Source organism: Eurypyga helias, unplaced genomic scaffold (assembly GCF_000690775.1).
Source record: "Eurypyga helias isolate BGI_N326 unplaced genomic scaffold, ASM69077v1 scaffold35203, whole genome shotgun sequence".
In the NCBI taxonomy this organism is placed as follows: domain Eukaryota; kingdom Metazoa; phylum Chordata; class Aves; order Eurypygiformes; family Eurypygidae; genus Eurypyga; species Eurypyga helias.
Genome location: NW_010242417.1, coordinates 4304 through 26886, shown reverse-complemented (window position 1 = coordinate 26886; position 22583 = coordinate 4304). Strand labels below are relative to the sequence as shown.

At 38.0% G+C, this 22583-nt stretch overlaps 1 protein-coding gene across 1 annotated transcript in view; it reads right to left on the bottom strand.

Annotated features, from left to right (window-relative positions):
- Positions 1-4749: 4749 nt before the first annotated feature.
- Positions 4750-22583, bottom strand: part of NOP14 (NOP14 nucleolar protein) — a 21847-nt gene continuing 4013 nt past the window's right edge. The window contains exons 4-18 of the mRNA XM_010149080.1: positions 22453-22583; positions 21886-22023; positions 20243-20365; positions 18892-19023; positions 17249-17552; positions 15925-16055; positions 15557-15642; positions 13786-13921; positions 11825-11926; positions 10828-10981; positions 8759-8918; positions 7769-7916; positions 6706-6824; positions 5337-5492; positions 4750-4981 (exon numbers count right to left, since the gene is read on the bottom strand). The exon at positions 22453-22583 is cut by the window's right edge and continues 10 nt beyond it. Coding sequence (XP_010147382.1) covers positions 4882-4981; positions 5337-5492; positions 6706-6824; positions 7769-7916; positions 8759-8918; positions 10828-10981; positions 11825-11926; positions 13786-13921; positions 15557-15642; positions 15925-16055; positions 17249-17552; positions 18892-19023; positions 20243-20365; positions 21886-22023; positions 22453-22583 — 2120 coding nt within the window. The 3' untranslated portion in view covers positions 4750-4881. The remainder of the gene's footprint in view (positions 4982-5336; positions 5493-6705; positions 6825-7768; positions 7917-8758; positions 8919-10827; positions 10982-11824; positions 11927-13785; positions 13922-15556; positions 15643-15924; positions 16056-17248; positions 17553-18891; positions 19024-20242; positions 20366-21885; positions 22024-22452) is intronic.

Below are 22583 nucleotides of genomic sequence, written 5' to 3'. Positions count from 1 at the left end.
GGAGCGGGGGGAGCTGCGAGGCAGCGCCCGGCGGCCGGGTGGGACTTAAACCCCGGGCTGAGGGACGTGTCTTCGTGCAGACAGCCTCATTCCTGGAGGAGGAACAGCTTGACTGGGTATCTCGTACCTCAAACGACAGCCTTTCCTTCTTCCGTCAAAGGTTTTTTTTGGGGGGCTCTGTTAATAAAACCCCATGTTCCAAGGGGAGAGGGAGGTCTTCATCAGTTGCTACACAGTCACATTACAGCAGCAGTTAGGGGTGGTTTCAGTAAGTGAAAATTTCCTGGTATCTGACAAACAGAAAAAGGTAGTTGCAAAAGATGTAATTTCCTAAACCAAACTGCTCCCTTAAAACTGTTCTTTAACACAGAGAACATGAATAGATTGGATATTGATAGTCCACCACTGATCTCTTGTCCAGCCCTGTCTGGTATCCAAGCTGCCTAATTAAAATGTGAGTAGATAGTTACACACACATATATCCTCATAGTCCTAAATACATAAGGATCTGCCACCCAAGGGTTTAAAGCACATTAATACAGGTGTTGAAAGGAACCAGGAGTCCTGTCACGGGAATACAGTCCCACTGGCAGTGAGGATTTAGAGTTAACGCTGAATGAGGGCCTGTCACTCAGCGCTGGCATCTCCGTCATGGATGCCCCAACGGAGGAGATTTGGAGGAGCTTATCTAAGCATAACATCACAATTAACGTGCCCGTTAGGTCAAACAGTGAGCTGCTACTCTCATGTTTACCTCAGCGCTTTATGTACTCAGTTGGGTGCAAGAACATGGTAGATGTGGTACACACTCTGAAAACAGCACGACTACGCAAGGATGCTCACTTGGAGGCAAACTTCTGCTTTGAGGTGCTCTAGAGTAAGCATGAAAAGTCATTTAATATCTGTAAAAGATACGTAGATATATTCTGGCTCTGAATCACTATTTGTAACTGAGGAGGCACCATCTGAATTCAGATGTGTTTAAAAAAACAATAATAAAAAAACCATCAATCCAGCTCTTCCTGATGTTAAACCTAGCAGCCCAAAGCTTTTGCAGATCACTGAGCCCAGTAGCGTTACTGCAGCCAACGATGTCACACACTCCTGCATGTAAACACATCACGCTGGTTCTAGAAGTAGATAGGTCACTGCCCACCCCGTCCCAGTGGAGGGCCAATATAAAACGTTGCAGGTCTGAGAGACAATAAATTATATTTGGTTTTTCGATTACACTTAACATTGATTTTTTAAGTCAGTCTTGGTCTTCTTGGTTGTTGGTTGGTTGGTTGCTTTTTTTCCCAAGTAAAACCTCTTCTGCTCTGGCTTTTACTTCCTTGCTGTGTAGCTTAAGAGCAATAGTATTAACCCAAACATTAATATTTTAAAGGATTTAATGCCATACAGGGTTTTCATATTAGTCAGTATTTTACACTCAGCCAGTGTTCAGACGGCATGGAAAATTTTGCTTATCTGCCCCAGACTTAATTTGTTTAAAACAAACAAACCAACCAACCCCCAAACCCAAACCCTTATAAATAACCAGTCATTTTAACTACGCAAGATGGCACAGCCAGTACGTTTAGGACGGGGACTGTACCCAATCAGCTTAGGTGACAAACTTGGAGACAAAAGCAGCACACTGGTGGGAAGGTTTTGGTCCCCTGAATATGTAAGACCTCACAGTCTCAGAGTTAGAATAAACCAATGTTTTGTTTTGTCATTGCTTTTGTTTATCTTTTCCAAATGCCCAGAAGGCACATGAAGAGGAAAGCAGCCCCACCAGTTCCTGTGGCTGGACAGGCTGCGGTACTGCAGACACCAGCCTCTGCCCAACAGAGCCCCATTTCTGCTTCACAATATGCTCGACCTGCTGAGCTGAGGAGCAGCCTCAGTATCTCCCTACAGCCCAAGCTGATGGCACAAAGTGGTGGCTTACACAAAATATGGTAAGTAGAAGCGGTAACTTCTGCAAGGCACTACCAAGAATATCAAACTGCATACTGGCTTTTAACTGACAACTGAAAGACCACACTAATGAGGAAGACTTTCATGCTCTTATAAACAAGGTAATTTATGCAATTTCTAGCTGAAGCGTTTTATTCTCATCCTATTTTTCACAGCATTCATATTCAGGGAAGCTGTTCTCTGATGTTGACACATAAATTACCTTGAACAGCCAGCTGCACTAAAGGCAAATTGGTAATTTTCCTTTTTTGTATCTCATTACTTGACTGTAGTTACAGAATAGGGGTTTTGTTTTGTTAATTAAGAACAGATTTATAATTGGTAACAGCTATGTCAAAAGGCCTGTTATGACAATTCCTGGTTTAAAAGCAACACAGAGACAAAAGAATAATGGGTGAATGTGACTCATAAGAGTTAAGAAACTCAATTGAGAAAGGGTTTTTTAACTCTCAAGCTTGTCCAAGCCCTTTGTAGTCCAAATGACCAGACCTATGATACCAGAGTATTACCGGAATGGCAAAATTATCAGGCCATATTGATTATTAGGCTGAGACAAGACTAGGTAGTTTTATAATATAAAGTGGGCTTATAATGTTGAATCTGATTTTAAAGCTTGACAACTTGTAAAAACACACAGCGATTTTCATTCAGCATGATTTCAAACACAACTACTTTCAATCTGGTATTCTAAAATAGTCATGCAAGTTTATCAACTGAGGTTTCCCTGTCCTTTATCTTTTTTCATCAGCATTGCAAGATATTTCTCATTCTCTTCTCCCAAAAAAACATCCTTTCCCACAAACACTATAATCCCATTTTACTTGTGTCTCTCCTCTCTTTATCTTACCGCCCTCACTGAGGAATAATAAGCTGCAAGTGGTATCAACAGTCACTGCCCCAGAATCAGTGTGCAGCTGTCAGCCTCCCTGGGATTCTAATACCCTGCTGTGTAAATCCTCTGAAGCTACTTGCTGTTGGGACAATAAAGTCAGATAAATAAACAATAGTACTTTATTGACAGCTTAGTTGTGCAAAGGAGAAATATACTGGGACTGAAACCCCAAACTGAAAGTGCTGATTTATAGCATGAAATAGGAAGTTAGTTTCTTCCTCATTACTTCAGTTTCAAGTTGGTGGCTTGAACTATACAGAAAGTTTTGTTTTTAAAGATTTTTTTTTTCTTTTTTTAAAGAAGAATAAGTCCATAATGTGCCAAATGGAAATAAAACAGGAGGGATACAGTGATCCCTTTGAAGTTTCAGAATATGGCTTTATTGATTTTGGAAGGGTTAACCGAAAATGTATTTGTTTTCAGAAGCATGAATGGATTTCAAACAGAAATATTACTAATTTTTATGTGACATGAGTATCTCCCCCATACGTACTTAGTCTCCAGCCTATTTTAACAATACAACCAGCTTTGCAAGCCACAAAAGCTGATGATAATCACACATTACTTGAATTTTGCACTGAGATTCAATAAAAGCAGTTTTCTTCAAATGAAGTGCTTTTCTCTTTTAAGAAACGTACACAGGTAAACATTTAACAAGACTTACCTTATGAAGATAGTTTTGTCATTAGAGTTTAAATGTAAAGCTTAAGTGTTTCAACCTGTTCCCTCCTAGTTTTAGTCCTGCTTCCATCTCAATTGAAAAGAACCCCACAGAACAAAGAAAACATTCCAAGCCAGTCTGAAACAACCAGGCCTAAATGTCAAATCAGATTTCCTGCCAGCATCTGTCTTCATGAACAGTAGGTAAGCATTACCATGTCTGAGTTACCTATTGGCCAAAACACATGAGATTAGATCTAAGAACAGTGTTTGAAAGCAGAAGAGGTTTTGGGATTTAGTTTGTCTGTTTTTGTAAAGAACCACGGCCATTAGTTCATTCTTGATAGAATATTCTGTACAGTTTGTTCTTCAGAATGAATTTGGAACATTATTGTGAAAGAGGATTTAAGTTTTGTGAGAGTTTTTCAAGAAAATGCTACATTTTTTTTCAATGCATAACAACTGTCACTGAACTTATCAAGTAGTGATAGAAGTATTCATTGTCTCTATTTGAAGAGCAGATTTTTTCCAAACTCATGCTGGGCAGTAATTAGAATCATAGAATCTCAGGATGGCTTGGGTTGGAAGGGACCTTAAAGATCATCTAGTTCCAACAGCCAGGGATGGAACATCCACAGCTTCTCTGGGCAACCTGTTCCAGTGCATCACCACACTCTCCGTAAAGAACTTCTTCCTGATATCTAATCTGACCCTCTCTGCTTTCAATTTAAACCCATTACCCCTTGTCCTGTCACTACAGGCCCCTGTAAAAAGTCCCCCCCAGCTTCCCTGTAGCCCCCTTCAGGTACTGGAAGGCTGCAGTAAGGGCTCCCCCGAGCCTTCTCTTCTCCAGGCTGAACTCCAGCTCTCTCAGCCTGTCCCCATAGCAGAGGTGCTCCAGCCCTCTGAGCATCTTCGTGGCCTCCTCTGGACTCACTCCAACCAGTCTATACCCTTCTGATGTTGAGGGCTCCACAGCTGGACGCAGCACTGCAGGTGAGGTCTCACAAGAGCAGAGTAGAGAGGGAGCATTAAAAGATAGCAAAAGGTTTCCATTGTACAATTTTTGTGTGTATCGTTTGAGTTAGACTAAAACCTGTGTCGCACACCTAAGAATTCTGATTATTCATACAAATATTCTCTACTATTAAAATAAACAGAACTATACCACATATGAAAGTGTTGTTTTTATTTTCCTTATGAAAACCTGTGGATTTTTCCAGTAAGCAGGCTCACTTTCTCAGACAGATCTGATGACGATGTCTCCTCAAACAGAATGCATCCAAAGAATGCAATGGAAATCTGTTTAAAAGCCACAGGATTGGGACAGTGAAAACAAAGTTTCCTGCTGTAGGTAGTCCCAATTAATTCTTTCCTTTTTTCCTTTTCATTGCTTTCCATTCACCTTCCTGTGTAGCAAGACTACCAAGAAGCTCTTTGACTTTTCTTTTTCTGGCTGAATCTCTGTAAAACAATCAACATATACAGTGTTTCAGAAAGATGATATTAGGGAAAATAAAGGAGTGTATTTAGACAACAGTTATTAGTTCATAAAAAGCTCCCCACCTCTTAAATTTCACCAACACACATTTTAAATAAAAACATTCTGCATATTCTTGAACGAGAAAAATGAAACTGCAAAGCTGAAAACACTTCAAATGACCTCTATTGAAAATGTTTGTTTTCCCCCACATCATCCAATTTTTTAAAATTTAAGTTTAGTATGGTTGATCATTATTGTCAGTCTCGGCACACAGCAAAGAAGTGAACACGCAGTACGACCATGCCCCTGCCTGTGCGGAAACAAAGGCTACATTACCTGTCCATGATTTCTGAAAGTTGCATTCTGGCCAGAAACTGGTTATCTTTCCGAATCTCACGAATAGCTCCTTTAAGTTCACGTTTATGCTTCTGAATCAATTGCCTTCTTTCTTGCTCCTTCTTGCTGCCTCCCTGCTTTCTTCCAAACTCTAGACTAAAATGAGAATCCATGTGTGAGCACAGAACACCTTAACAAAACCAACCTGTTCATGGTTATAAGGAGTGTGTTTTTGTGTGAATATTAACTCAGTATTTTATTCCTGCATATTGTGTGATTAACTTGCAAAATAAGGAGCCACCCACTGAACATACTGGAAAAACACTCCCCAGATATTCTAACTGCGTGTCATCATCGTGCAAGCACAAGCTGACATGTTCCAGAGAAATTACAATTCAATCCCCCATATGTAACCTGCATTTTGAACAGGCTGACAAAGCTGGAGTGGAAGAATGAAAGAATGGAGAAGGATGGCAGCTCCCAACACATTTTAAGCTTTTGCAGACTTTCTCTGCAGATGAATTCTACAAAAAAAGTCTGATCAATTACTTGGGGATAAGTGTGTATGGCAAAGGAAACCCGTCCTCTTAATTACTAGAATAATACAATTAATGCCCCTGTAGATTGCCAACATGGCTAAGTAAGTCAGCAGCCAATATAAGGCAGAATTTCTAAATCAGAACAGTGTTCTATTACCTACAAACCCAAACAACTGTTATTAAAATTCAATTCCAAAACAGAACACAAAACCACACATGGTCATTGCAAGCACTATAAAAAATGAGAAGAAAAACCCCATGGTTTTTGTCATTGCTACTGTTGGAAAGTAGAAAGGTGCTTGGTAGAGTGAAATGGGGCAAGTCGGCTTGCTTAAAGGAATGCTTAATTTGACTGATTGTTATGATTTGTTATGCAGAGTACAGGAATAGCCTGCCTTATCTTTCACACAGCACAGTATCCCCTGGTACTTTCAGCATCCATCCTTAGCTTCACACAGTTCATATACAGATGAACTCACTGTTGTTCTTCAGACTTGACTGTTTGCCAGAGCATTTGGTATAGCACCTGACTAGGTAGTTACAACCAGCTCTCTTTGGCTTGAAATTTATTAATTTAAAATTGATTATATGGGCAAGAGTTGATTTCCAGTGGTACTTTTCCCCCAAGATCATCTTTGCTCTATTCCTGAGAATGCCTTCTTCCTTTTTCTTTCCCTCACTACCTCCCAAGTAGCTGGTCCATTGTGACTGGTGCACAGAATTTAGCAGAAAAATCTGTTTTATGTCCTGTTTTCCAAATCCTTCCAGCATGCTGAAAATCTTAATGCTTAAATACATTTTTCCTTTGCATCAAGAGTTATTTTACTTACACTTTCACAATTTTAGGTGTATACTGTTTCAATGGCACTGGCTTCTTTTTCTCACATATCAGTGGGGTATAGTGTTTTACTTTGTTCTCTAGCTCCTTCAGAGCACTGTGATACCGTTCCTGAAAATGCAAATCAAATTACAATTTTAAAAGCATATCAAAGACACTGTAATTCACAAACTACTGTAAATGGAAGAAGAGTAATGTTCTTCCCATATGCTCTTAGTTTCTGGGTAAAACCACTCCTATTCATTAGCACATTGCTAACACTGAAATGCTGTTAGACTTCCAGGTTGGATCATTTTTAAAAACTTTTGGGAGTCTATTAAGATGGTATCGTAGGAAATAAGAAAGGTCTGCAGGTAGTTTGACCTAACAGAGGAAGAAGCAAGACTAAAGGCAGTTTAACTGAGACTCTGCCTTTCAGGGTCATGTTAGGAATGATTGTTCATTTTGTTTATTTTGACAGCAAAAAATAGAGGCCATTCTGCATCACTTACATTACAAAATCTTGTTCACTAAGAATATTTATACCTCTCTGAGGAAAGGACAATTTTGCTGCATCCAGAAGAAACAGATTAAAAAGCTGAACCTCACTGCCAGAAAAACAACCGCCCTGTTTTAAGGTAGGTGACCAGGCATGTTTATGTTAGTTATGAATACTACCTCATCAACTTGGTATGCGTATTTGGTTGTACCAAGGTCTTACAGATTCATTACACAAGTACAAGAGCAACTGGATGACGGGACTACTATCCTTATAAATCAGTCACTAATGCGACATCACATCCTCACAAGCGACGTGCTGTTCTCTTCAGTGAGGGGGCATAAGATACACAGCAGAAAAAACATCTTGTCTAAATGTTCTCCGCTCTTTGTTTTTTTCCACAGAAACATCATTATGATTTTTGAAGAGCACAACAGAAAAAGCCTGATCCTTGGGGAAAAAAGAATAAAATCCCACTACACTTGGTTTTTTGTTTGTTTAAGCACAGACGAAGATCACAGAATGCATTAATAAAACATCTATCATATCAATTATTTAATTCTTGAGGAACACATACCTGCATTTGTTCAGGATATTCACTCACTGGCACATGCTGTGTAAGAAGTATTCTGACAGGATGCATTATTTCATGGAACGATGGTAAAGACTCATACAGAGCTGCACATTTTTTAATAAGGTCAAAACACAGAGCTAGACATGATAACCTGTTAATGCACAAAAGAATATAACAATCTCACTTGCAAAAACTAGTGGATTTTAAAATAAAATGAATCAAATTAATTAAAATTTGGGAGCATTAGCAGTGTTTATTATTAAGATTGCCTAACAACCAGTTACAAGGCTGTTTCTGTTGTTAATGCAGACTAAAAATTTCACTCTCCTAATGTAAGCAAGTACCCAAGAAATCCATTAGTAACCAATCTTTATGTCAGTGCACAGAGCACAAGCCAGCACTGAAGTCTTTGCCACTTCTGTGGAGTAGGAAGAGATTTTATATTGGTTCGAGAAGTGTTCTGGTACTGGTTCTGAAGTTCTAAAACTTTTTTTAAAACAGAACTAGTTATTTCGGTTTTGGGTTTCTTTTTGAACTTCGTAACAAAACGCTTACTCATCCCTGAAGTTACACAGTTAACACATGCTCAGCATGAAGAATGAAGCTGAACATGGTTAAACAAACACGTTTCATTGTGGTTTTGCCTAATTTCAGTGTTTTATTTCTTACGTGAAACTTTCCAACGCAGCGTTTGTATGTAAAAACAGTTATTTGCTTCTGAAGAGCATGACAGTTCAAAGTAGTGAGCACCTCTTCCTCTACATCATCCTCATCAGCTCACAGCCATATGAAAAGAAATGGAAGGGCTGAGCACTCCCAAGTGCTCTGTATAATGTTCTGGTAAGAGATTAGCAATTTCATTATGCTACACAGTACCATAAAAATAAAGCAGAACAACTCACTATTCCTATTTTTACTCCTAAAAAGCACTGCCACCGAGATTACCCAAAAGATGGTCTGTTTGGGATTTCTTCAGTCACATTCCCTACGTACCTGATATGATTAATTTCTGTTCCGCTGGTTTCCTTTAACCTAGTCACAGTACTCAGTGGCAGATGTTGCTTCTGCCAACTTTCCAGATCCTTCTTATCACACACCAAAAGCAGTTCTAAGTTTTTCCCCACTGGTGTAAATGGATGCACTACAGTATAGCCTAAAAAAGAAAAACAATACTCATTAAAAACGATCAATTTTAAGCATTCTTTCTGAAAGAAGAAAAACCAAGAACTCTCTTTATGTTTTTAATCATGCTGCCTTAAAAAATACTTAAAAATATCAGTATCACATTCTTCTAAAATAATGGAAAACACTGGAGCATGGATACAACCATGGGTAAGAGTTCTAGCCACGCTGCCCAATTCACAAAATCTAAAGGCAGGGATTGGAGGAATGAAGTTCTGTCCACCTCCCCATCACATTTATCAGCAATACTTCCAACACGAATATTTAAAACCATGACTGGATACTGTGACAGCTTCAAAATATCACTATTGACTGAATCATTCTCAAACAGAATGGGCCTCTAACCTGTCTTTTATTGAGCGTTTCCACACCGCTAACCAAAATCAACACCATGCAGATTTAACTAGTGCAAAGGAAATGTAAAAATGAAAAGGTTAAAATGTGACCATCAATTACCACTAAATATTTGAAAATAGTTTCTTATCGGATTTTGCCAAATCCTATGTTTTAACCGTACCAAAACCTTTATAAATCAAACATTCCTAAGAGATTACACAAAGGAGAAAATACTTGAAGTGCTGTGTAACCCACCCACTCCATAACCTCTTCCCAACTCCTTCTAAGAGTTCAGCTGTCCGTGTTCTGAGGAGCCTGGGCTTTGCTCTGATGCAGCCCAGCTGTGTAACCTCGGCTCACACTTCAGAGGAAACTGCTAAGCTGTGAGAAACAGCTGGGAGACAGGCTGTAGGGCACAGCCATACAAGATAACAAAGGTGAAACTGCAGTACTAAGCTTGTTGAGAAAGGGATCTTTAGGAGCTCAACAATTCAAAAGAAAAAAAAAAACACAACAGCCTGGAAATGCATAAAAATCCTAAAAGGAAAAAAAGAAAGGAGCTGCAAGACTCTACTACTGAAGATGTACTGGAATACTGCCACAACAGAAGGTGAGCCTTCCTCACCTGACTGATGACTACCCAAAGAACAGACTCTTCAGGTGTCTTATCAAGAGTAATGAACATTAATATGTAGCCTGTAGTTCATTAAATCCCAGATGTCTTGTGAGTCTGCCAACCAATGACCGAATTTTTCACTTGAGAACATCCTGCCTGCAGAGTCTTTTCACACATGCTAAGTGACTCTCAAAGTGACCCAGGCAGAGACAGTAACACGTGAATTACTTACTATGCTCTGACAAAACTCCTCATAAGTGAATTATTGTCACTAAACTTAACAATAAAGCCCCAGATCTAGAATAACTTTAAAGCTAGAAGTGAATCGGAAAGAAAAAGTCAAAGAAAGGAAGGCTGGCAAACAAAAAACATTTGCTAGCATAAGACAGTTTTATTCTCCCTGTTGTCTGTGCAAGTTCCTAAGTTTACAGAGTTATGTTACAGCACTGAATAATTCTGGTTGTGGGGATAGCTGCCCCCTGTAACGCTACAACAAATCCAAGTTAAACAAATAAAAAGGAAAAAACAACAACATTGTGATATACCTCTCTCATTTACCTTGCTGATACGGCTACTTGCAGCATTAGCTGCTGCCTCACTGAGAAGACACAGGGTACTCATCGGGAATCAGTTAGGGACTGAATTGCAGAGCACAGTCCAATCACACGGTCTATTTAGAACAACAATAGTGCAAAAATACTGCACTGTGGGCAACATGACTTCATTTCCTTTAATAACTTCACTTCTTTCCTTCCTGCCAGCAACACTAGAGGATGAAGTTCATAACAAGATGCCCAAGAATCAAGGTTGTGTATGGTTAAACTAGCAGGTGATAAATTCAGTATGAAAGATTTTTATTAAAATTGAAAAGATAAACCCTAATACTAATTATTTTACATTATTACTCATTTCCTCTAAACAAACTCACCCTGGGCCTGGTTTTTGGGTAAAGATATGTGGAGTACTCCAAGAAGAAAATTGATGAGTTCTGGTACAAATCTTCTGGAGAGAGATACATATTCCAGGAACAAACAGCATATAAATAATCCTTTAATAACATCTTGCAAGGTTGTAATGCGACACTGAAAGGAAAAAAGCGCACAAAATATTGATAATTAAAAGTCTATGCATCACAAACAAATACCGAATCTCCCAAAAAGCAGAAATATTTAGTAAGTTGTACACGTTTTAAATATGTAAAATTACCCCCTCTGGCTTTCCCTTGCCCTCATTAAAGAGTAATTAATTAATTACTCTCAGAATTGATTAAGAAGTCTGTCCAACTGCTTCAGCCACTAGAAGGTGCTAAACCACAAACAATTACGTTGTTTTTGCTTGCTTGCTCTGCCATCTGACCTCGTACATTTCAGTCCTACTTTTCTTCTCTTTTTCAGAAATGAACCAAGGAAAGACAAAGCTCAGAGCAACGTGGATATCTGACAGCAATAGACTAACAAGCTCAGACTTCCAAAACATATCAACAGGATATCTAGATAGAAAAATACGGACATACCTCAACTGCACTGCAACGCATTGCATTGGGTACCTTTTGAAGGAAAACAAATACTGCCAATTTTTAAGTAAGTATCTTTCTTAAGTAGGAACAAATGGGAGAGAAATCACTAATGAATGATTTCAGACTGTATTCAGGCTGTTCTATTAGTCCTACACAATTTTCCTTACAATGAATTCTTGTGTGACAGATTGAAAAAATGATGAGATATGGTTTTGCGAGTTGGACTGTATTCTGCGAGGGTTTTTTCCTCTTCCCTTTTTCTTTCAAATACGATCTGTGACTACACCAAACACAAAGCTGCCTTTTCAGTACATTTCCAACATACGCATTAATGCTAATGCATATTTGGAGTCCTAGGAAGAAACAAGGAAATGAAGTTGTATCTCACCATATAACATCACAGACTTACCTTAGTAAGTAGCTGACTCATGTATGTAAAAGCAGGTGTTACAACTGGATGCCGGAAGTCAGATGTTGGAAACAGCAGAGATGTAATTTTCAAATAAATAAGCTGATAGTACATAAAGACGGGAAGGCAAAATATAGTAAGACATTATTCCCAGGATCTTGACTTTACACATGGGTAACTGATGAATGTGTAACTGCCATGTAGTAGTCTATATATATTACAATATACATAATTTTGAGATATCTGATATGATACATGACCTATTTATTGAGATGACTGTTTAAGTTACATGAGAAAAGGGAACACCCATTATAGGTCTCACATTGTACTAGTCCAAGGAGGCAGCTGAAAAAACAACCAAGAAGGAACTATGCCTCCCAACCCCATTTACTCCCTAAGAAAACCTGACCCTCTTTAGCCCACCACAGTCCCATAGTCGCACGGGAAAAACAAATGGGCAGGTGTGTCACAGGTCCTGTGTGGCCCTTTCACCAGAGGCAATTAAGTGACCAGGATCCTCGGGCACTAGCAGGTGTCAACAAACAACAGTTGCAGACAGAAGAACTAAACAGCCATTAGGCACACTTTTGCTGAAGGGACCTTGTTAGAGAGCTACAAGTGACCTCCTGTCAACACCCTAAGGATGTTAAACATCAGTTATGAGGTAATTCTGAAAGTAATCTAGGTGGGTATTTACATACTAAACTAGGCACAAGTAAAGTTTTATTGTTTCAGCTCTGTTTTCTCTCTGTGAAGTTTCTCTCATAAACCAATATTCTCCTGACTGTTTTGGTTACTAAATACCACAGTCCAAATTTCAGGTTAGATTAACAGCAGGCACTGTAAGGTCTACTAACACAACTAGTCTAAGGAATGTTCATTCAAACAAGTGCTTTGAGAATGGGAGAGCGATGTAATTCCGCACAAAAAGGTGGCTTGAAACCTGAAGAAGTCCACTGAAGGGTATGAAAGTCAGAAGTGTGATTGGTGTCATAAGGGTGACAGTAACGACACAAAACCGCAAGTTAAAAGCTCTCTAGAACACATTTCCAGCCAAATCCAAAACTTCCTGAATAAAGACTCTTCAAAAGACACAATATAAATATTTCCAAACTGCAAGAACCAAGTCTTCTAAGCAAATCCTCCAGTCTATTTTCTTTCAATAGTCTGATTACTCCATTAGGCATCACTGCTTCATCAAGCTGGGTGACAGAAAACAAATAGCTCCCCTTGGATTAGGGGCTTATGGTTTGTCTTTGAAGCTTTTTACTACAATACACAAACACTTAATTTCCATATGCTCTATTCTTGAATTCCCTAACAGCCATTTACTGAGGCACTGAAAAAGGAGTCTGTTCACATATGGCATGGCCACGGAATTTTGGAAATGTTACTAATATAAGAAAGAAAGGTCAATTCTTTGAGTCATTAATTTAGTAATTATGATATATAAAGTACTAAGCAATGTTGTATTTTTGTACTCATAATATTTCATTGTTATTTTTATTAATCTAGGAGACAGTGCACTTCTATGGAGCACTTCTTTAAACATTTACACTTAACACAATTAAAGAAATCAGGACATAACTGACAGTATCACTTCTTCCTAGAACTGCCCATTTAAGTTTCATCAGGAAAAAAAAGAATGTTCTGCTATGAAAACTGGAGTGGCAATTTTGAAACCTTTTCCCCTTTCTGATATTACAAGTCATACTTGTTCTTCAGAATGTGTGGAAAAGGTAGGTTATTAGGATTTTTTTGTGGTTATTCTGGGGTTTTTTTTTGTTACAACTTATCTCCAGAGACAATTTAAAATAGAGAAACCTAAAAAGTCACAAATGCTAGTAATTCATTACATACTTTGAAATATAAAATTAACTTTAAATGTCATCTCACATTTAGTGACATTTCTATACTAATAGAAAGAAGAAGAGGTTTTTCTAGTGGTATGCATTTGTTACCGTGTCTAAACCTGGAAACGTGGCACGGCCTTTGACTTCAATTACTTCTTCCATATCGTGCGCGGCATCTCGAAGAATAAACTTAATACTTTCACTGGCTGCCTCAGGAAACATCTGGCAAAGATTGTACAGTGGCCTATTAACAAGAAATATAAGTCATGATCAAGTTATACCAGTGATGTTGTTAAAAACTGATTTTTAAGCACCTGTAGAAAGATTTCTTGTATTCCACCTACATTATAACAGTAAAAAATTCCCTGAAAAATCATTTTTAGAAACAGCCACTCAGTATATGTGTTACTATTGTAATACTTTCCATTTACAGAGACATGTATTTTTCATTGGGCCTTGTGAGATAATATTTGATTTGGTGGTCTTCAAATATTAAATAAAAAAATAATTCAAACCCTGAAAATACACTCCCAAATCATCTCCTATCATTAAAATATATCCTTCTGAATCTCCTAACTCTACATTTTAGTGCACTGAGGTATGCTGGCACATACTAGGCAGCCCACTACTCTAAATACTCTGAGGCAATGTTAAACATGTGAGGCAACAATGTGGTTAGCAAAATGATTACTTCAACAAGAAAAACATACCCAAAGTTAGGTCAGCTCCTGGCCTATGGTTATTGCCTATAGGGAGAAGCAGTCAGGAGTCTACATCTATTTGAGAGGTTTTCGAGCATTTTCAGTTCAAAATGTCTGTGGTGATATTAATAAACTCCCAAAAACAATCCAAATATGTTTACACTTTTTTTACAAAGCCCCAGCACATGTGACAGTATAAACAGGGCAGTGCTCTTGCTGAGCAACGCAACAAAACAATGAATGCAAAAGCTGCACGTAACAGATTTTTAAAAAACTTACTTACTTTAGCATGAAATAAAAACCATATGCTGAAAACTACATACGAATAACTCACTGGAAGAAAGCATGCCATAAAGCCTGCAAAGTCAAGATAGGAATCACAGACTAATTTTGGATGGAAAGGACCTTTGGAGGATCATCTGATGCAACGCCTTGCTCAGAGCATGGCTAACTTCAAAACTGATCAGGTTGCTCATGGCTTTCTTGAGTTTTGTATATCTTCAAGGGTGGGGATTCCACAACCTCTCTGAGAAACATATTTTAATGTTCAGCATCTTTACTGTGAAGATTTTTTCCTTGCATCTAATGGGAATTTCCCTGGTTGCAGCCTCTGTCCATTGACTCACATCTTTTGCTGCATTATCTCAGACAAATATCTCTCTCGTCTTCAAATACCTAACAGGCAGTTATAGTGACAGTAACACCAAATTGACAACTTCCTCATTTGGAATCTTTGTATGAGCTTCCTAGAACACTCCTTAATTCCATTTTCATCTAGTTCATTGAGAGAATTCATAGAACGGAAACCCATGGAAAAACCCTAAGACTGCACAGGGAACGTCACACAGTCATTGCAAAGCTTAAAATCGTTCATCAGCAGTCTAAATGACATCATATACAGAGGTCTGCGCGTATACATGGTATTATTCATCCACTACCCATGAAAAGCATTTTGCAGATCAAAAATTACATTCTGAAGTTTTGAAAATGTCTTGGTACAATTAACAGCTCAAGCAATACATGAAAATAAGTTACAATACTATAGAGCTGGAGGGTTACCAGTTGCCTACAGTCCCTACAGAACTATTCAAAACAAACAACATGCTAAATGCTTTATCCTAGGTAGCCTTTCTCTTTAAAACATAAAGGAGCAAAAGTCCACCGGATTTATTACTTACAGAACCAGTTTGTCAATCGTTCGGAGCTCTGGTAAATCCAGAGTTGATAACTCCCCAATATACTCCAAAAGGAAGCCAAACAATTTCTGCAAGAAGCATAATACATTAAAATTATTAGGTTGTGGGGTTGTTTTTGTTTGGTTGGTTTTGTTGTTGTGTGTTTGGGTTTTTTTTTCCCATTGTACATATTTTTAAACAGCACAAAATAACAGTGATACAGAAGGTAGAAAATGAAGAGTGGTATGTTAATTCTACATGCTTCTATATTATAAACAGCAGTATGTTTTATACTGCTTCCTCGGTACTTACTAAAACTTACTTGGGAATTCACAGTTAAACTTTAAAACAAAACAACAAAACCCCCATACTTCTAACTTTGCTTTGTTTCCCACTGCAAGGCTTGGATGATTGCACTTTTGAATCCTCTCCAATATAGTAAGCTGTTGTTCTATTGTTCTTCCAGCCAATAAAGACTTAAATGTCTCATAGGACTGAGGAACTAGAAAATAAAAACAAAAATTAATCAGACAAAAATCCCAAACTTAACATACTTAATTCAAGTGAACATCTAACAAATTTCCAATTTTAAAATCTTACTATACAGAAAAAAGACAGCATACAACTTTTAAGTAATCACCTGTTAAACACTAATAACCTATCAGCATGCATGTAACATTACACATATGAATGTAAGGCAGAAAATAATGCAAATGTTTCTCAGTGATTAACATAATACAATTATCTCTATGTTTAATTCTCACCTAACTAGCTTTTGTATGAAGGAGATTAAGAAATCTAAGAATCTTGCCACTATTAGAAAATAATTAAATAAGATCACAACAACCTGGCATGTATTTAGTCTTTTGTGTAAGTTCACATACTAGAAAACATCCTAACTGGTTACAAGGGGTTTGAGTTATTTTAATGTGACTGCTTTCTGCTTAGAGCAAAACCTGACTGAAACTTAAAAAGGCTTTGCCTAATGTAAGTCATCTCCTTCTGATGGAAAAACACAAGCACTTCAGGAAGTTGTTTGAAAGGTTGCTTAATGTTGCAACAGGTACTTTTGTTAAAGAAATCTATACTAGGACAAGTTAGATGCATTATGTACATAATATTAATGAATGTTTTGAGTACTACTTGAAACATACCTCTTCTTTCCTCCAAGGCACAGACCCAAATGGAGTCAAACTGAGTGTCTTTATTTAACAATACTGCAATGTTACGTCACAGGCATTAAACCTTGCAATCCTGTCTCTCCAAGCACCTTCTCTGACAAAACAGTCAGTCCAAACACCTTTATTTTCTCATTTAAGTATAGGTAATAGGATACTATTCTGGCTTCCCCTATGCAAAACACTAGTGCTTTGGACTGGATGTGTTGGTGGCCTTGAGAAAGGAGTACAGATCTTTTCATTTTTCTTCCCAGTATTCTCCCCTTTAATTCTAAGGCTGCTCAGAAGAGCAGAAACAGCTCTGGGATGAAACAGATCTGGTTCCCAGGGCTCACAGCATGATTAGGGCTGATCACTAAGAACAGCAGTTACTGGCCACTCTTGGAATAGTAGAAGATAACTCTGCAGAAAGACTTCACGGATGAACAAGAATATGTAAGATCATACAAGGCTGAGAAAGAGACTGTTATAAACTCCCTGAAGACAACAGGGATCTCTGGATCCGTCCTTTGCTTACCAGCAAATGTATAGGGAAGCTCTGATTTGGCAGCTTCCATTTCTGGATCTAGTTCCTCCACATTCTGTGATTCATTTTCATTGGTCTTGTGTTTCTTCTGTTCTTTATTCCCTGCAGCTTCTTCTTCACTCTCAAGGTCAGATTCAAGATCAGAATGGCTATCTGTAGCACCATCCTCCTCATCTTCATTAGCAGATTCTTCCTCACTTTCCTCTTCATTCTCATTATTTTCCTTCCCACCTTCTCCTTCCTCTTCCTCCTTGTCTTTTTCCACCTCCTCCTCTTCAATATTAATTTTTCCATCCTGTTAGTAGGGAAAATAAGCCAGTTAAAACACTGATAAATCTACAGCACCTTGCCAGAATCACCATGCAAAGCTATCATTAAATACACATCAACAGGATTTGAGCCCTGCTGCTCTCAGCGGGCCAGCCAAGGAAGTATTTGAAGGAGAGAACATGCATACAGATATAAGAATAGTAGGGTATTTCCAAGAGGCTGTAAGAAACTGGAAGAACAGGAGGTAGAATATGAGGACTAAAACAATCAACCCAAGTAAAAACTACTAGCAGATGATACAAAAAAAATTCAACATCACTTACAAAAGCATTCTTGGTTAATAAAACCTACTCCTCCTTTGTATTGAAATAGCATACTGGATAAATATTTGTTTCCAACCTGATTTTATTAATTGGTTTAAATTCACATTCACAATTTGTATTCTCCTCTTCTAGGACAACAGCAATTCCCTTGCTACTTACACGTAAGAGGATGAGAGGATCAGTATGCACACACGTGCACCACAGTCAGGATGACTCACCACATCAGCTTTAAGGTTGTATTGCTCTGCCAGCTTAATCAAAGCTAATTCATAGGGGAAGCTTTCTTTCAGAAACCCACTCATCCTCAGGCTGAAATTCCGTGGAAATTACATCAAATACAGCAGAAATTAAAACAAAATAAAACACACAAAAAAACCCCAAACCACACAACAAAAAACAACTGGAAGGGCCAAAGCACTCTCTTCCGCCCAGCAGGCTAACAGCATAGAAGATTTTTTAGCAGGAATATAGTCAGGAGATTGAAGGAAAATAACTATTCCCCTCTACCCGACACTTGTAAGACTACATAGAATTCAGGGTCCAGTTCTGGGCTTTCAAATACACTAAAGACATCTGTAAACTGCAGCAAGTTCAGCAGAAAGCCACCAAGATTGTTGAGGGGCTGGGGCACCTACCCTGTGAGGAGGGACAGACCTGGGCGTGTTCTGCCTGGACCAAATAATTACCAGTACCTACATGGGAGATCACTGAGAAGGTAGAGCAACACCCTTCAGCGCAGTCCACAGCAGGAGAATGAGAAGCAGCAGCCCTAAGTTGAAAGAGGGGATGCTCAGACAGGATATAAAGAGAAACCTTTTCATGGTAAGGATAATCAGTGGAGCAGGATGCCTAAAGTGCAGCCTCCATTCCTGGAGATTTTCCAAGATGACACTGGATAAAGCCCTGAGCAAACTGGTGATTTCATAGTTGACCCTGTTTTGAGCAGGAGGTTGGACTAGAGGTCTCCACAGAGGTCACTTCCAAACTGATTCTCCCATCTTCTTTTCAGAACTCTGAAAATTCTGAAACTTTAAATCTTACCTTGTAAGACAATAAACATCTGTCATCTTTATCCAGGATAAAGCTGTCAGCTAGATCATCAGCTGACATGTGGCTGGGTTTCTTTTTATTCTCCTGTTCATCTATTGCACGCATTCGACGTAATCGATCTGCCTGTGTTTTTGAAGAAATATCACACACAGATGTGAGCCAACACGATCAATTAGGTCACTACACCAGAACAGAAGTTCCCTCAAATACTACAGCTACGAAAATCAAAAGGAAAAAAAGTTAACTGGGATTACTCAACAAGTTGATGAAAAGGAAAAACAGCAACTGGAGAAATTATGGGCAAAAGCTGATGATGCCTTATTTTTTTGTGGGGAGTGCAACCTGAGAAGAGCACATACATAATTGGATTAGCTTATTTGGAAGGCTTTAAAGCTGGGTTTACCAGAAGCATTATGTTCTCTCATTTCAAAATTTATCTCTTTTGCATATGAGACAATGCATCATTACTAGAAAAACGTAAGCTCTTAAAGTCTTTCACGATTCTGCAGCGTTTATATCTGTGTTTCCCATATGTGTAACAAGTTTGTAGTAAACATAATAATATGCTAAGATTTTTAAGATATACTAAGGTTGCAAATAGACTCAACGGGCAATGTCTGAAACAATCATTTACAAAAGGATTTCCATATGGGCAACCAGATACTGAGCATCAAACAAGATGACAGTAACAGAAAAGAAGAAAAAAAATTCCTTCTTTCTGTTCTGCTATTAGCTAATGAGTTGCTCTGAGGTAATTGAAAGGTACTGAATTCCCTGTGGTCCTAAAAGTGTCCCTAGTTTGCCAAAAGGGGGGTGGGGGGGTGGGGGAAGTGAGAGAAACAAATTCTTCATTCTGTAAGACTCAGAGCTCCATGTAACACAGTATACAAGATCTCTCAAGAGAATCCTATTCCTCTGCAAAGCAAAGCCATATACATGTTACTGCTGGAAGACTCCTGCACACCAGAAAAAAACAATACATGACTTGCCAGGGTATAGTTCAATGGCTGTGCAACACAATATTCCCCCCTCACTGACTTAGAAGCACCTCTCAACTCTGAATAATTGAAAACATTTAAAGGCAAATCAAAGTGCTATTACATTTTTATTGAAAAAAGACCAACTCATTTCATAAACCTGACTAGTCACGTACTAAGCCCATGGTTTTTTTTTGTTGTAATATCAGATTGCAAACAAAACACAAACAGAAGATTTCCTGAAGTCACCCTCTGACGAACTGCAGTTTAGTAAAGCCACTTTCAATCTAAGGTCAAGCAATGAATGTAAGTGGTCACTCCCAAAAGACAGGCCACAGAACAATCTAAAACCATAAATGGCATACCTCCAGCTTCTGGAGTCGTGCCTGCTCCTCTTTTGCCAATTCTTCTTCTGTCTTCATCCTTTCCGAAGGTTTTGCTTTCATCTCAAATCCAAGTTCTCGAACAATCATATCATATTCATCAGGCTAAAGAAATATTTAGGTAATTGTTTATTATCTTAAGTTTTATTATTCTGCTTTGCAGCCACCCCTCTGCCAGAGTAGCATCTAAGAAATAATACTGTCAAGGTATGAGGAAAAGACAACTTCCAAAGAAACCGGCAAGAACATTCAACTCAGCATTAAGATCAGTAACGGAATAACACTTGACTAGAAATTATCCTGGAATTACTCCTCCTCGCCCCCATTTAAGTCACTCACAACTGAAAAGCTTACAAACAGTATCTTAAATAAAAACTGGTTTACTTATTAATTGAAAAAGTGTAAAATATTGTTTGTTAATATACTATTTTCTCAAAAAGCAGCTAGAATTAATAAATTTATAATTTAAAGTTCTCTTGATACTGTCAGACACTAAGTCTGTTATCTTAGTTACATAGTTGTCTATCTTAAAGAAAACAAAAAAGGATGCTAATATTCAGGGAGTTTAAGGGGCACACTTGGGAAAAGTCACTAGCAGAGATCACACTAGACCTGCAAATAGTCTCCTTGATACCTGCTTAAGTCATTAAACCATACAGATTCATACTGATCTCAAATTCAGATCTAGGAATTTTTCTTCTTACACATGACTAGATAATTTTCTCCAATTCAACACCAATGTTATACAGCATTACAAATTCACACTTTGCATCCCTGATAGCTCTTAAATTGGATCCACACACACAAAGCAAGGGAATCTCATCTTCCTTTTCAAAAAATTATGATGCCAAAATTTTTACGATACCACATTACCAACATACTATTCAGCATATTATGAAACATCTTAAAACCAAAAATCAATACATCAAAATATGAACTTTTGATCTAGTATCTTCTGTTTGTTATTTCAGACCAGTTTTAATATAAGATCAGTTTATTAGCTTGATCTTTCAAAAACTGAGTTCTACTGCCAAGAAATAAATGGAAATTCAGTGTTCTGCAATATAATACAAAATCTCCCAAAAAAAACCCACCCCCAAACCAACGCAATGCAATTACAATACTTAGACTTAGGTTTATTTCCCTTAGTATTAAATACGAAGGATACAAAAACCTTTGAGAACATAAGATATCTACTCAGAAGTTAAGTATTTCATTCCCTTTTTGTAGAGACAAGGGAACATCTGTTGTCAAATCAAAGTTGTTTTATCCAAAGAACACTGCAAAGGCATTCAAACTAAGTCAACGTTCTCAACTATTTTAGTTCTTCAAGAAAATGTATTTGTCACAAAAAATATGTTGTAGCCAACAGTGGTGTTCAACCTGCTGCTACCTCTCTCAGATTTGATAACTAAAAGTAATAGGTAATTAACATGATTTATCTGATTTAAAACCCTATACTCCTCCAACTAACCAACTGTCCCAAAACTGTAGCATTCCTTCACTGCGAATAGCAGACCACATTTTATTTTACAAAGTGATGAACTCTGCCTTATGCTTCAGCCACTACAAGTCAAAACCACAACTTAGTAGAACAAAAGAAAGTACTCTAACCAAAGCCTTACCTTGGGTTTTTCTATTTCTTTGTCCTTTTTCTCTGACTTCGGGGTTTTGCGGGCAATAAGGGTTTGGATTTCCTTCCAATCATTGTCAAGCTTTTCTGTGAGTTCTAATGCACTTTCTCTCCGAGACTGCCTCTCTTGCTAGAAAACAACAAAACAAAATTAAAAGTAGTAGTTATGCTCAGATGACCATGACACAGCTTTTACACTGTAAAACCAAAACGCTGTCTTAGCAAATGAATAATTTTAAACATTTAGCATTTTAAAGGTGCAAACATTCTTTGTGGAAGCAGTGGTTTAGAGTTACACTGAATGGCACAAGTGTTGTGTACAGAAAACAGGTTAGGAGTCAACAAAAGGGGAGATTTGGAATACAAAAGAATGGTAAATATTCAATGCCTATCCTAAAATGCCTACAAAGGCAGACGGACTTTATTCAAGGAGCTTGGACTCTTCTCCTAAACAGCTCTCTCCTTTGTCTTCTATGCCACTACTATTTTATTCGGCAAAGAGAGAAATTGTGACAGTGTCTTTATCATGCTCATTTATAGGTCAAGTTTAAAAACTCACCTTTTCTTGTTTAGATTTGGCTATCATCTCTTCTAAGATTTCCTTCCTAGATTTAGGTTTTTCCTCCTCTTCATTTTGCTGCCCGCTTGATTCTTTTTTACGAAGGAGGCCTCCACCCCCTCCGAAGTGTG